Raw genomic sequence first — 15,461 nt, forward strand, 5'->3', positions numbered from 1 at the left:
GCAGGGGCTGTGGGTTCAATCCCTGGTTGGGTAACTAAGATCCCACATGCTGTGTGGTCAAAAAAGACAAACCAAAACAAAACAAAAGCAGTGTTGCGAAGCCTTTAAAAATGGTCCACATCAAAAATATAAAATCTTTAAAAAAAATACTTCAGAGTAGTTGTCATAAATATTTGAAATATTTTATTGGAGCCAATTCATTCACTGTACATTTATTGATTTTTAAAAGTATTTTTTAAGATCAGCAAGTTAAAATGAGACACTTGTAATACGTTCCATAAATAGGAAAACAGGGTCACATGAGAGAATAAACAGAGGTACATAGTGTAGATTTGGTGCTAGTAGGTGGACACGGGGTCACAGGGTTCTTCCTTAAGGAGATGACCTTAAACTGAGGCCCAGACCAGGAGCAAGACTAGCCAGGATGGAAGGCAGCTGGAGAAAGAGACTTGAGGAGGAAACAGCATTCACAGTCAGCCATGAGAAGAGGCAGGAGAGATTTCCCTAACGTGCTATGGTTTTCATGGTTTCTGACCACCCGTGAGAGGCTGTCCTGCCCATCAATGCACACACATCTGTAGTTTGTTTCAAGAAAGGAAATGTGTGTGAAGCCAGGGGTGTAGGGTGATGGATTGTGAACCCCACTCTGTGCAAGTTCAGTGAAATGTTTAACAAGAGGGTAGTTTTTTAGTCTTTCTTAAGCAGCCTCATTGAGCTTTTTGATGAGCAGATAAAAGGGGGAAATAGAAACACAGATGTTCAGTTTTGAAAATATGAGATAATATTTGTGCTCCAAGGTCAGTGGTCTGGGAGCTGAATACTTCAGGGTTTGCATCATTCCTTGTAATACAGAATTTTCTTCCTGAGATTTTTGTTTCCCAAAGAAAGTACAGAACTTGTTGGAATGTTTCAAGTGGTTAAATAGTCAATTAAAATATTGATAGCATGTCACTCCTTAAGTAGGGTGCCATTCTGCAGTTGTTTAATGTTTTAAGTTTAGATTATATCATACCTCTATGATGGTATGATGTAATCATATGAAAAAACACTGAGAACCGTCACTGGGTTCTCACTACTGAGAAGTCAGTGCTTATTCCAAGTTTTTGACCTGAGCAGGGGGTGTCTTAGGATTTTCAAGCCACCTGGAGTATGGTTTTCAAAGCCTACTTATTCTCAAGACTTTTTATTAACTGATAAGAATATATGGCACTGCTGTTTACGAGTATAAGCATTCCACATTTATAAGCAGTAACTAAGGGTTTCTGATAAGCTTGGTTCTAGGAAGATGGGATGGCAATATTTTGGAGTATACAGACAATCCTTGAAATTTAATTTGTATCTAGGATATAAGTGATTGGTACGCCCCCTTCATAGCGCCCGCAGCACTTCCTCAGTCTCCCCTTGGGCCTCTGTGGACACACCCCTGCAGGGCAGAGCTACAGACAGGGGACCATCCATGGGAAAGGTCAGGTTGGTGCTGGGTTCGTTTATGGGTTTATCACCACCTCTCTGGAGGTGATCATGTTGTTGGGGAAGATGAGTTTCCTGTTTCCCTAGGTTTGTTCTCTTCCTTTGAGGCAGCAGCTCTGGTCTTGCCCACTCCAGGAGCATTCCCCTGGAGGCCTTGAACTTGTGGGCTCCAAGTCCTGGGCCAGGTGTGTGCGCACAGTGTCAGAGCAGAAGCTAGATTTGCACGTTGTGTACTGTTCTTGCCGCGTGTGTGTCCTTGGCCAAAGCATTGGGCAGTTTCCTGATATGTAAGCCGAAGACAACAGTGGTCCCAGGGGTGTGTTTGCACACGCACACACACACACACACACACACGCACCCTGGTGAGTGTGCCCATGTTCCTTCCAACTTAGAGATTGCTGAGTCCTGTGGGAGCTTGAAGAGCAGCAGTGGGGGGAGTATTTACACCACCAGCAGGTACTGAGAAACGGGTGCTTTGGGAGGCTGGGAATGGTGGGCAGAGCAAGGAGCTGGTTGGTAAGCCTGTACCAACACAGCGTACAGGATCTTATTTCCCCAACCAGGGATTGAACCCTCACCCCCTGCATTGGAAAGGCAGAGTCTTAACCACTGGGCCACCAGGGAAGTCCCATTTCTTTTTTTTCCCCTGGACAAATTTTCATGAACCTTTCACACCTCTTCTCCATTCTTTGATTTTCGATTGAAGATGTTTGTTACTTTAGTTTCAACAGCGGAAGAGAGCATGTAGATCACCTACACAAGTCACTGATTTTCTGAGGAGGCCTGTAGCACAGAGAGGTCGAGTGATTAGTTCAAGTTTGCACAGCTACTGGTGGCCCTTGAAGAGGTTGTCAGTCTGAACAGAGGCATCCATCTCCTAGTGCAGTGATGTTTTTACCACCAGAGGCCACACATACCCTCACATCCCTCCCACCCCCTGCCACCTATGCTGATGTAATTATTTAGTTGCACCCAAAAATCATATTAATATAACCATGAATAATTAAAAAAAAGCTACCTATTAACTCCCCCAAATAAACTATTTTACTTATAATCTATACACACATGTTTAACTATGTACAATAGTAACATAATTTTTTATGTTCTGTGATATCTCAGTTCATATCAGATACCTGGGTTTAAAAGGACTTTAAACATTTTCTTTTATTTTTTTAAATTATTATTTTTTTTCTTTATTTTATTTATTTTTTTTTAAATTTTATTTTATTTTTAACTTTACAATATTGTATTGGTTTTGCCATATATCAACATGAATCCGCCACAGGTATACATGTGTCCCCCATCCTGAACCCTCCTCCTTCCTCCCTCCCCGTACCATCCCTCTGGGTCGTTCCAGTGCACCAGCCCCAAGCATCCAGTATCGTGCATAGAACCTGGACTGGCGACTCGTTTCATATATGATATTATACATGTTTCAATGCCATTCTCCCAAATCATCCCACCCTCTCCCTCTCCCACAGAGTCCAAAAGACTGTTCTGTAAACATTTTCTTAATGGAATCATTTTTAGCTTTCAGAAAGAGTTCTTGCTTGAAGACAAAGAACAGCTTGCTAACCACAAAAGAAGGATCGATGCTCAGCTTTTAGCTGCCCTTCCTAAAGGTAAGACTTCTAGATGGTCGACCAGTATCTAGAGTATGTAAATGTATTATCTGATTTTCCTGGAGAACTCTTTCCCTAATCTCCAGCTTGGTTCTCCTCTGTGCCCCTTTCTGCCTCATCAAGAAAGCAACCTTAATTAAATAACCTCTTTTGTCACATTTTTATTTTTTAAATTCTTCTTTATTGGTGTATTGTGGTTTTACAGTGTTGCATTAGTTTCTTCTGTACAGCAAAGTGAATCAGCTCTACATAGATCCACTCTCTTTTGGATTCCCTTCCCATTTAGGTCATCACAGAGCACTGAGTAGAGTTCCTTGTGCTATACCGTACGTTCTTACTAGTTAGGAATCAGTCCTGAGTATTCATTGGAAGGACTGGTGCTGAAGCTGAAACTCCAATACTTTGGCTACCTGATGCAAAGAACTGACTCATTGGAAAAGAACCTGATGCTGGGAAAGATTGAAAGCAGGAGGAGAAGGGGACGACAGAGGATGAGATGGTTGGATGGCATCACTGACTCAATGGACATGAGTTTGAGTGAACTCCGGGACTTGGTGATGGACAGGGAGGCCTGGTGTGCTGCGGTCCATGGGGTCGCAAAGAGTCAGACATGACTGAGCAACTGAACTGACTGAACCGAGTGTGTATATGTCAGTCCCGATCCCCCAGTTCATCCCACTCCACCTTTCTGCCCGTGGTGTCCATATACTTGTTCTCTACACCTGTGTCTTTTATTTCTGCTTTGCAGGGAAGATCATCTACACCATTTTTTATAGATTCCACATATATGTATTAGTATACAATATTTCTTTTTCTCTTTTTGACTTCACTCTGTCTTTGGTCCATCCACATCTCTACAAATGATCCGATTTCTTTTTATGGCTGAGTAATATTCCATAGTATATAAGTACCACATCTTTATCCATTCCTCTGTAGATGGACTTCACCTTACCACGAGTCCCTTCCTTTCATTTTAGGCATCCTCAAGGTTTTGCTGCAGGCTGGCACCGAGGATAAGAGAGCAGTCCTAGAATCAGCCTCACATCATCTCTCTTCTACTTTTCACCTTCTCCAAGGGTGATGAGTTCTGCTTACTTGCCTGTTTCTTTCCTGTCTACCCCCTCCCACTGCTTCCAGCTCCCTGAGGCTTTCCAGTGCTAGGATATCTTTCAGCTCCTGACTGGGCAACACACTGAGCAAGCCGTGTAAAGTGCATCTTAAATGTCTCTCTTCTTATCCAAGTAGACACTCACATCTGTGAATTCACACTTTGACTGGTTAAGATGTACATGCAGTCAAATATTCGCATCAGCTACCAGCCCTCTACCTCTAGTATTGCACGTGGAATTATACGAGCATTACCTGATATTTGTTTCTACCAACTGTAACACTAACTCAGGGGAGTACCAGCTCACAAACTGGGTTTATCCCAAATGAGCTGTGTAAACCTTGCTTCAGAAGAAACAGCTTTTCCAGCAATCCCACTCCTATACCCAGAAAAGATATAGTTCTCTAATTTGAAAAGATACATGGCACACCAACATTCAAAGTTGCACTATTTACAACAGCCAAGACATGGCAGCAGTCTAAATGTCCATCAGCAGAGGAATGGATTAAAAAAGATTGGATTAAAAAGAGAGAGAGAGAAAGACAAATACCATATATCACTCACACATGGAATCTGAAAAAATGATACAAATGAACTTACAAAACAGAAACAGACTCAGACCTAGAAAACAAACTTATGGCAATCAAAGAGAAAGCTGGGGAGGGATAAATTAGGAGTTTGGGATTCATTAATAATTAATTATAATTAATCCTATCAATTATAAGATTTTATACTGTATATCGGAGAAGGCAATGGCACCCCACTCCAGTACTCTTGCCTGGAAAATCCCATGGACAGAGGAGCCTGGTAGGCTGCAGTCCATGGGGTCACTAGGAGTCGGACACGACTGAGCGACTTCACTTTCACTTTTCACTTTCATGCATTGGAGAAGGAAATGGCAACCCACTCCAGTATTCTTGCCTGGAGAATCCCAGGGACGGGGCAGCCTAGCGGGCTGCCGTCTACGGGGTCGCACAGAGTCGGACACGACTGAAGCAACTTAGCAGCAGCAGCAGCATACTGTATATAAAAGTGACAAACAACAAGGACCTACTGTTTAGCATAGAAAACTGTATTCAATATCTCATAATAACCTATAATGGGAAAGAATCTGAGAATGTATATATGTATGTATATATGTGTGTGTGTGTGTATATATATATACAGACATACATATATAAAACTGAATCATTTTGCTACACTCCTGAAATATTGGAAATCAACTATATTTCAATAAAAATAAATTAAAAAAAGAAACATTTCTGGTGGAAGATCAGGGGTTTTCTTCTATCCTGAAAACAAAAAAAAACATAAAAACCAAAAATAGCAGCAGCAAATCATGAGATCAAGCCCAGACGAAATTAGACCAGAAAAAATATTCTCTTAACAGAAACAAAATCAATTTTAAAAGTCCCACTGACAAATTTACATGCATCCTGAGGAACTGAACCAGTCGTACTCCTGGACACAGGTTTATGAGGATGGATGCTTGAAGAAGGACCCCAGGGATTTGGCCTGGTGGTGACAACTTCAAGAAGGGACATTTTTCAATTTTTAAGTGTTTAACAAAACTGTCAACTGAAACAGAGTCTTGTTCTGTTTTGCTCCAGAGGTCCAAAATAAGAAGAATGTGTAGAATTACAAGAAGGCAGGTGAGATTTCATATGAGGAAGAAAATTCTGATAGTTCATGGTACCTGGAAATGAAAGGCACTGCGTTGTGATCTCATTAACTGTTCAAGTCAAGGGTAGGACACCTATGAGCGGGGTTCCCACCTGGAACCCCAGGTGTGAAATGGAAAAGTCCTTCCAATTTGTAAGACTCTTTCAGACAGACTCAATTTAATCTGAGTGAAACTGAAAGTGTTAGCTGCTCAGTCATGTCCGACTCTTTGCAACCCCATGGAATATAGCTTACCGGGCTCCTCTGTCTGTGGGATTCTCTAGGCAAGAATACTGGAGTGGGTAGTAGCTCTTCCCTTCTCCAGGGGATCTTCCTGACCCAGGGATCAAACCTAAGTCTTCTGCATTCCAGGCTGATTCTTTATCATCTGAGCCACCAGGGAAGGCCAAGCCAAATGTAAAAATCTATGAAGGTGATCAAAACAAAGAGCAAGAATGAACAAACTGATATTAGCAGCGGTTTAGATTTGACTCATTATGGAAAGTTACATAAAGCTAAAGTTTTCCTCTTCTCTTTGTCCCCTCTTTCCTTCTCTTAGTGAATAATAAATAAGAAGATCAGAAAAATTAAGAACAATGTGAGATGCTAGATTCCTCAAAGCTCAATGACTTAGAGCTCTACATATAACAATTTTAAAATGTATAAACTTATTAACCAGTTTTATTAGACATTATCATAATTGGTCATTAAAAATCATGATTTTCCCTAATCCAAGATGATTATGTACTCACCAGATTTATGTTTCTAAATTAACAAGGTTTTTCAAACATACTTCTTAAGCATTAGGATCCCTCCTTCCCTTAATTTCATCTTAATTCCCATAGATTTATTTCATAGTCTTTACTCTTTATGAATTTGGGCAGACACATTTGGAAAGACCTCAGGTATTACCTGAAGTCTTTTTATTTCTCCACCTTAACAGATGTATTCAGTATTCTGTCAGTTCTTGGTAATAGCAGGTTAAAAATAGGAATTGATTATGAGGTTTAATGTCATGGAGTTTCATGTTGGTTTATAAGTTTACAGAAGCTTCTTCCTGTTCATTTAGTGACGGGATTTATGCTTCTGTGAAATTGAGCTTTTAAATGATCTTTGATTTTTCTCTAAGGAACTTCCTTTACCCATGTATCATGAACAAGGAATCAAGGGATTAAAACCCTTTACCAGTGTAAAGCTTATCCTATTAAAATAGATTTTCCATTTAGGAGTTATGAAATGGACAAAATATATGATTCTACTTTTTTTTTAACAGCTTCATCGAGATATAATTCGTATACTATACAATTATCCATTTTAAGTAGACAGTTTGGTGGCTTTTGGTAGCTTCACAGAGTTGTGCATTGATCAGCAGAGTCAATTTTAGAACATTTTCATTATCCCCCCAAAAACCCTTCTGATAGCCATCACACCTCCCCCTCTTTCCTCTAGGTTTGTAATGATTTTCTTTTATAAGCTGCTGGTCTTTGTATTAGTGGCTGCCATCCAAGTGTAAAAGTTAAAGTGGATTACTCCTGGGGAAGAAAGATCAGCATACAGAATATTCTGGACCTGGCCCGTGGTATCAAATGCAGGCAGGGGGAGAGTTGTTCTTGGCAGTCCCCCCACTACTTATATTTCTTTGGAAGATTCTACTGTATTCAGACTTGGGGGACTGAAATCAACAATAACTTTACCAGAAAGCCTGTTCTCAGAGCTAATTGAAGAAACCATGCTTCCCAAGAAAAGCACCTAACAGACCAAATTACCCTGCATATTGCTATTATACGTTATTACAAAGTATATGAGGCAATTAAATAGTTTTATAAAGTATTATAGCCCCTGATGTCAAATCCTCTTAAATTGCCTTACTTGGAAAATGACCAATGCAAGTCCCGTCAGAAACTGCTGAAGAAATAGAGTCATAGAATCCATATTTCTTAGACAAGGGCAGCAGACTAAAATCACAGGGATTTTAGCAAGGGATAATTTAGTGTACATACAAGTCTCAGTGCACTTGAAAATTTATTGCAACAGAAGTTAGACCAGCTGTGCTAGTTTCTATCTGGATTTATGATGACGAATATTGCTATTTTCTGAACCATGTATTAGTTATATACATATGACACAGCATACCATCAATTGAATTATGGCATTTGAATCTAATTTTTCAAAATCCCTTGTTTTTAGGAAAGAGACACTGAAGGATTTAGAGTTAAAAGGAGCATCAGGCTGCAACTTACTCTTAAATGGTTCAGAAAAATTAATATGTGAATATGAGAATGTGTGTGCATTCGTGCTCACAGTGCTCAGTTGCTTAGTCGTGTCCGACTCTTTGCAACCCCGTGGACTGTAGCCCACCAGGCCCCTCTGTTCATGGGATTTTCCAGGCAAGAATACTGGAGTGGGTTGCCATGCCCTTCTCCAGGGGGTCTTCTCAACCCAGGGTTCCAACTCATCTCCTGCATTGACGGGCAGGTTCTTTACCACCTGGGAAGTGCTATATCCCTGTGTATATACACATAAATATATGCATATTTTCGTATATATTTACATGTAAATATACATATGGAGATAGAAAAGGGGGGTAAAAATAAGTATAGTAACAAATGTTTACAAATGGAAAATGTCTTAATTTTTCTCTGAGACTGAAATTATATAAAAATTTTAAAGGAAGGAAACCTTCTTTTGGGAGATCATAAATAGTAATAAACTATGTTCAGGGCCGGCAGTCAGAAGATGGAGCAGTGATAGAGCAGTCTGTGGACTCTGTACAAAAGACATGAAGTGACCATGTGTTTCCACAGTAGGGGCGACTTCCATGCTTTCTTACTAGCTTTTTATTTTTACAGTGCTTTAGAATATACCTGACCAAAATTCAGTGGGCGTGGGGAGTACTACAAGTGCTCATCTGAAGTTTTTTTCCTTTGGAATTGCATTCGCAGTTCAAATAAAACATCATTCAGTGCAACTAGAAATTATCATACTAAGTGAAGTACATCAGAAAGAGAAAGACGAATACCATGTGATACAACTTGTACATGGAATCTCAAACATGGCACAAATGAGCTAACCTATGAAACAGCAACCGATTCACGAACATAGAAAACAGACTTCTGATTACCAAGTGGGAGGAGGTGAAGGGGAGGGAAGGACTGGACTTTGGGGATTCAGTTCAGTTCACTTCAGTCACTCAGTCGTGTCTGACTCTTTGCGACCCCATGAATTGCAGCATGCCAGGCCTCCCTGTCCATCACCAACTCCCGGAGTTCACTCAGACTCATGTCCATCAAGTCAGTGATGCCATCCAGCCATCTCATCCTCTGTCGTCCCCTTCTCCTCCTGCCCCCAATCCCTCCCAGCATCAGAGTCTTTTCCAAGGAGTCAACTCTTCCCATGAGGTGGCCAAAGTACTGGACTTTCAGCTTTAGCATCATTCCTTCCAAAGAAATCCCAGGGCTGATCTCCTTCAGAATGGACTGGTTGGATCTCCTTGCAGTCCAAGGGACTCTCAAGAGTCTTCTCCAACACCACAGTTCAAAAGCATCAATTCTTTGGCGCTCAGCCTTCTTCACAGTCCAACTCTCACATCCATACATGACCACAGGAAAAACCATAGCCTTGACTAGATGGACCTTTGTTGGCAAAGTAATGTCTCTGCTTTTGAATATGCTATCTAGATTGGTCATGACTTTCCTTCCAAGGAGTAAGCGTCTTTTAATTTCATGGCTGCAGTCACCATCTGCAGTGATTTTGGAGCCCCAAAAAATAAAGTCTGACACTGTTTCCACTGTTTCTCCACTTTGGGGATTGCTGCTGCTGCTGCTAAGTCGCTTCAGTCGTGTCCGATTCTGTGCAACCCCATAGACAACAGCCCACCGGGCTCCCCCGTCCCTGGGATTCTCCAGGCAAGAACACTGGAGTGGGTTGCCATTTCCTTCTCCAATGCATGAAAGTGAAAAGTGAAAGTGCAGTCGCTCAGTCGTGTCTGACTCTTAGCAACCTCATGGACTGCAGCCTACCAGGCTCCTCCGTCCATGGGATTTTCCAGGCAAGAGTACTGGAGTGGGTTGCCATTGCAGATGCAAACTGTTATATATAGGATGGATAAACAACAAGGTCCTACTGTATAGCACAGGGAACTGTATTCAATATCCTGTGATAAGCTATAATGGAAAAGGATATAAAAAAGAATATATGTATATGTTCGCTGTACAGCAGACATTAACACAGCCTCGTGTATCAACTATATGTAAATAAAAAATTTTTTTAAACCAGCAAAATGAAAGAAACAAAATAACAACCAGAAACATACATAGACAAATAAAAAGTCATTCTCTTTTACACAATCTAAGTGTTATCTGTGGAATAGATATACTATAGTGATTATGTTACACGTGTGTCAACTCCCCATGAGTTGACCTTTCCTTCTGGATTATGGAAAATAATGTCAAGATGGAGCGTGTTGCTTATCTTTTTCACTGTACTGCTGGATTTTCTTTAAATGTTTTCAGGTGCACAACTTCTATAGAAAATGTTCAAGTTTTAATGAGATAAAAATGATTTTCAGTCGCAAGTGAGGACCAGAAAAGTCAACTTAATTTTTCAGAGTGGACATCGTGTGCCTCTCCGAATGCATCGCATTCTTATTTTTTATGCTTGTTCTGGCTTACTTCATTCAGATGGTTTATAAACAGCAGAAGTTTATTGCTCACTGTTCTGGGGACTAGAAGTCCAGGATCAGGCCAACAGCATGGTCAGGTTCTGGTGAGTGCCCTCTTGCTAGTTGCAGATGGCCAACTTCTCATAGCATCCTCATGTGGTGGATGGGGTGCAGGAGCTCTGTGAAAAAGTGGTGAAAGTGTCAGTTGCTCAGTCGTGTCTAACTCTTTGCACCCCCATGTACTATAGCCCACTAGGCTCCTCTGTCCATGGAATTCTCCAGGCAAGAATACTGGAGTGGGTCGCCATTTACTTCTCCAGGGAATCTTCCCAACCCAGGGATTGAACCCAGGTCTCCTGCATCACAGGTAGACTCTTTACTGTCTGAGCCACCAGGGAAGCCCTTGGGAGCTCTGTGGGGCTTCTTTATTAAAGGGCCAGCCCCATTCATGGGCACAGGGCCTAATCCCTCCCTAAAGTCCCACCTCCTAATACCATCACTTTGGGGGTTAGAATTTTAACATATGAATTGGTAAGGGGGATACACACATTTGGCTTCCCAGGTAGTTCAGTGGTAAAGAATCCGCCTGTCAAGGCAGGAACCTGGCTTCATCCGTGGGTTGGGAAGGTCCCCTGGAGAGGAAAATGGCAGCCCACTCCAGTATTCTTGCCTGGGAAACCCCATGGACAGAGGAGCCTTACAGGCTATATAGTCTATGGGGTTGCAGAGAGTCGGACATGACTGAGCTGCACACACACTTTCAGACTGTAATCTACCTAGTTGAAATAATTCAGGAGAAAAGGCAACATGTCATTGTACCACTCGGACTCTATTCATACGCTCCATTTCTCAGTTATGGGTTTGGGGCACAGGTTTAAGACAAACCTCCCAGAGTCCTTGGAATTTGGTGTCAACTGTTTCTGGAGCAGTTTTATGAAAAATAGAGCTCTGTTTTCCACTTTGGGTTTTAAATAATTCATTGATACTTGTCCTTGAAAATATCTCCAGAATCTGTGCTACCAGCCATGAAAGTGTTATCACCACCATCTCGTGAGAGCTCATTTGTTAACTGGGAAGCAGTGATAAGCCACACTTCCTCCAAAGGCAGGACGTACCGTTGTCACTGGACCCTGGTCTTCTACTTGCGAGCATTTGCTCTTAGCTACTCCCGGGAAGGCCACTGGTGACAGAGATACCTGTGAAGCCAACTATCCTTGTTAAAATGTCAGTCCAGCCCACTGTTAAGGTAGCTGTCATTTAAAAATAAATTAATAAATAAAAACATGGCTGGTATCTCTGAACACAATCAAAGGACAATTTAAAAGTCATGTGTGCATGCACATGTATGGTTTTGACTCCTTCCTAAAAAGAACCACTTAGGGAATTTCCTGGCAGTCCTGTGGTTAGGACTCCATGCTTTCAATGCTAAGGGCATAGGTTCAATCCCTGATCAGGGAACTAAGATCGTGCAAGCCACGAAATGTGGCCAAAAATAAAAATAGCTACTTAAAAAAATGGAAATTGAAGTTCCAATTTTCAAGTGGAAATTGAAGCAGTTGCAAATTAAATCCCAAGCGTTTATATCCCTTCTTCTGAGCTTCTGCTTTGACTCAGCCTTGCAGATGTTTCATGGGCCCCGGGCCTATCACCACTCCTCTCTTCCTGGGACATCAGCAGGAAAAGCTCAGAGGAACCCTTGTGAATTCACGGGATTGAGGAGGAGGCAAGAAGAATTTCTCTACCAAATTTGGTCATTTCCACAGAAACCTGTGGCCTCTCAATAAAAATATCCTCGTGGTCAGTGTTATATGAGGCCCTCCCAAGATCAGCAAAATGTTTGTCTGATCATCCAGTGTTGTCCGGAGGAGTGAGGGTCATCACCTTTCTACCATCCACCTAAATTCCAGCAAGGAAACATGTTGACATTTCCTCCCAGTGAAAGCTTGGAAGGGGCGGCACAGGAACTAGGCTAATCTAAACTGTATTGGAGATGGTGTACCACATTACGTAACCTTAGAAACCCAAGCAGGAAGGAGGTTGCAGATCTTTACAGGTTCAGTGATGGGTGACGCCAGACTGCTGTGAGCTCTTGCGTGGTATAACCTGCTGGTGGCACATGGCACTCATAGTCCTCCAGTCTCTACTTTTGCAAATGTTTGAAGTTTTGCAGGATGGAAAGTTTAAAATACTATATAAAACTAAAAACCAGATAGTGTGACCTTTCTGCTGACTAGAGAAAAACCTAAAGAGAAACTGGTGAGGCCTCCTCTGGTTCTCCTGGGTAAAATAGAGCTCACTTCTTTTTTCCATCTCTTGTTCTCATGGTATTACTTCTTAGACCAACCTGTGACATGTACGTGTGAGTGTGTATTTGTGTCTCTGTCTGCGTACATACCTACTCCTTTGGCACCTACCTCCCCTGTTATTACACAGTCTGCAAGAACTATGTCCGTTTTGTACATCACTGCTGCAAGGGAGCCATAAACAGAGTTCCAAAGATAGATGTGTGAATGAATGAATAAAATGAATGCATGACAACTAAATACCAGATCTTCTTCTTTTTTGTCTTCTTTTAGTTGCAGAATTAAGAAAAATCTTTGAACCAAAGAGGAAAGAATTTTTAGAAATGAAAAGGTAAGATGTTCATTGTACTTAATGAAGAGGGAGAAGAATTTGCTGAGCAGTAGCCAGTGTTCCCGGAGAAACCGATGCCCCTGACTCACTCTGCCTCTGTTGGTGTCTTGTGCAGAAAAGAAAGAATTGCGCGGCGCTTAGAAGGAATTGAAACCGACACGCAGCCCATCCTCTTGCAGAGCTGCACGGGCTTGGTGACTCATCGCCTGCTGGAGGAGGACACGCCCAGATACACGCGTGCCACAGACCCGGCCAGCCCGCACATTGGTGAGCTTGTGGCCTGCAGGCCTCTCATCAACCTTTAAAAAAAAAAATTTTTTTAACTTTATTTATTTTTGGCTGTGCTGGGTCTACGTGGCTTCTCAGGTTCTCCCTAATTGTGGTGAGCGGGGGCCGCTCTAGTTTCTGTGGGCAGGCTTCTCTTTGCAGTGGCTTCTGCTGTTGTGGAGCACAGGCTCAAGGCGTGAAGGCTCAGTAGTTGTGGCACATGGACTTAGTTGCCCCACAGCATGTAGAATCTTAGTGCCTGGACCAGGGATTGAACCCATGTCCCCTGTATTGGCAGGCTGGTTCTCAACCACTGGACCACCAGGAATTCCCTATCATCAGCATTTTCTATCCAGCACTCCTGGAAAAGGAGATGTTGCAACAAGTGAACTGTGCAGATTGTAATGTTTTTTAAGCTATGTGTTTGTTAAAACCAGCAGCAACACCCACGTCAGCTCCACCATGCCTCCCAGGTGTGGTCCCCTGGTGTCACAAGAAGAAAGGACCCCACTGTTGAGTAATTGATGACCAGTCATTTCTCCCCCACCCCAGCCTGGGCCCCACCAGGGGCAGGTACTGGCTCTTTCTCTCCATCTCCTCAGGGCCCCAGCTGTCAGAGATCCTCAGGTTTGTTTGGGAAAGGGCTGAATAAGACAGCCATCTCTTATATGTAATAAGTTTAAACAGAATGCCCTGATGCCCAGCGCATATAAGTTTGCGAGAGGGGGTCTCACTCTGTGTTTATGCAACAAATATCCTCTTTAAATTATTTGAATAGGTGTAATTTTAAATGCATCGTATATTTATTTCTTGTTAAATAGCATGTCAAACATGACTTAGTTTTTCTGTGGTTTCTCAGATGTCGGTATGAGTATCAGATATCCCACGTGTCCTTAGGAGAGGATGGCATATACGGGGCTGCTCTTCCTGTCTGCATCCCAGGTTCTGCTGCTCTGTGCTACTGCTTTTAATAGCCAGCGTCTTCTAGTTTCTTCTTCAGAGGGAGTTGCTAGTCTCCCTTCATAATGTGATCAGTTTGCTTGTCTCTACAGTTTCTGGTTTTCTATGGCCAGAAAACTAGAGAACTAAGATTTTTTTTCCTCATTACACACATGATGAATCAAGAACAGCCAGAGTACCAAAATATATGGCCATAAATAAATCCTACTGTATATAAAATGTATCATATGATCATGTAAGCATCATGTTAGTCAGGAAGAATTATTTAACAAACTTGTCTTGGGAAAAATGGGATGGCAGTGGGGAGAGACAATATCCGATCCTCACTTCCTACTCAACACAAAAATAAGATTCAGTGACTCACATCATTAATTATAAGAGAATAATTAAGAATATGGAAGCAAAAATGAATCTTTAGGTCCAGTTGAATGGAAATGGACTTCCAAAACACAGAAATAGTGGTTGAAATCACCAGTGACCAGGTCAATTGATTTGACTACATAATGAACATCTGTGTTTCAAAGACAATCTTCAATAGAATTCACAAAAAATTAAGTTTGGAAATATTCATGAAAAATATAAAGAACTCATATACCTATAAAATTTTACATAAATTGATTAAAATGATACTATGAATCAAAAGAATATAGAGCAACAAATTTGACCAGATATTCTAGAGGAGAAAAAGATAATGGCTACTAAATAACTGAAAAATGCATGCATCCTTTTTATCCTGGTAATCTAGGGCAATTTTTAATTTTTTGGAGAAACATCACATCATAACAAACATTTTTAGATATGGAACTATTTATATAAATCCAAAATAGTGGTGTAAAATGAAGTACAACAGATACAGATAGATAATAAATTATATGATTATTTGATATTCTCATTTATAGTTTTATATATTACAAGTATGCTTTCTTTATTTTTATTTACATATAGCTGATTTACAGTGTTGAGGTAATTTCTGCTGTACAGCAAAGTGATTCATTTATACATATATACACATTCTTTTTCACATTTTCAAAGGTGATTTTTTTTTTAATTAGCAGTGTTTCTGAGAGAACATAAATTT

At 41.2% G+C, this 15,461-nt stretch overlaps 1 protein-coding gene across 17 annotated transcripts in view; it reads left to right on the forward strand.

Annotated features, from left to right (window-relative positions):
- SVIL (supervillin) overlaps positions 1-15,461 on the forward strand; it is a 253,158-nt gene that overhangs the window by 150,476 nt on the left and 87,221 nt on the right. For all 17 annotated transcript variants that reach the window (XM_025264270.3, XM_044928044.2, XM_044928045.2 and 14 more), the window contains 3 exons: positions 3,001-3,092; positions 13,099-13,156; positions 13,272-13,423. In XM_025264270.3, coding sequence (XP_025120055.1) covers positions 13,149-13,156; positions 13,272-13,423 — 160 coding nt within the window. In that variant the 5' untranslated portion in view covers positions 3,001-3,092; positions 13,099-13,148. The remainder of the gene's footprint in view (positions 1-3,000; positions 3,093-13,098; positions 13,157-13,271; positions 13,424-15,461) is intronic.

Source organism: Bubalus bubalis, chromosome 14 (assembly GCF_019923935.1).
Source record: "Bubalus bubalis isolate 160015118507 breed Murrah chromosome 14, NDDB_SH_1, whole genome shotgun sequence".
Lineage (NCBI taxonomy): Eukaryota > Metazoa > Chordata > Mammalia > Artiodactyla > Bovidae > Bubalus > Bubalus bubalis.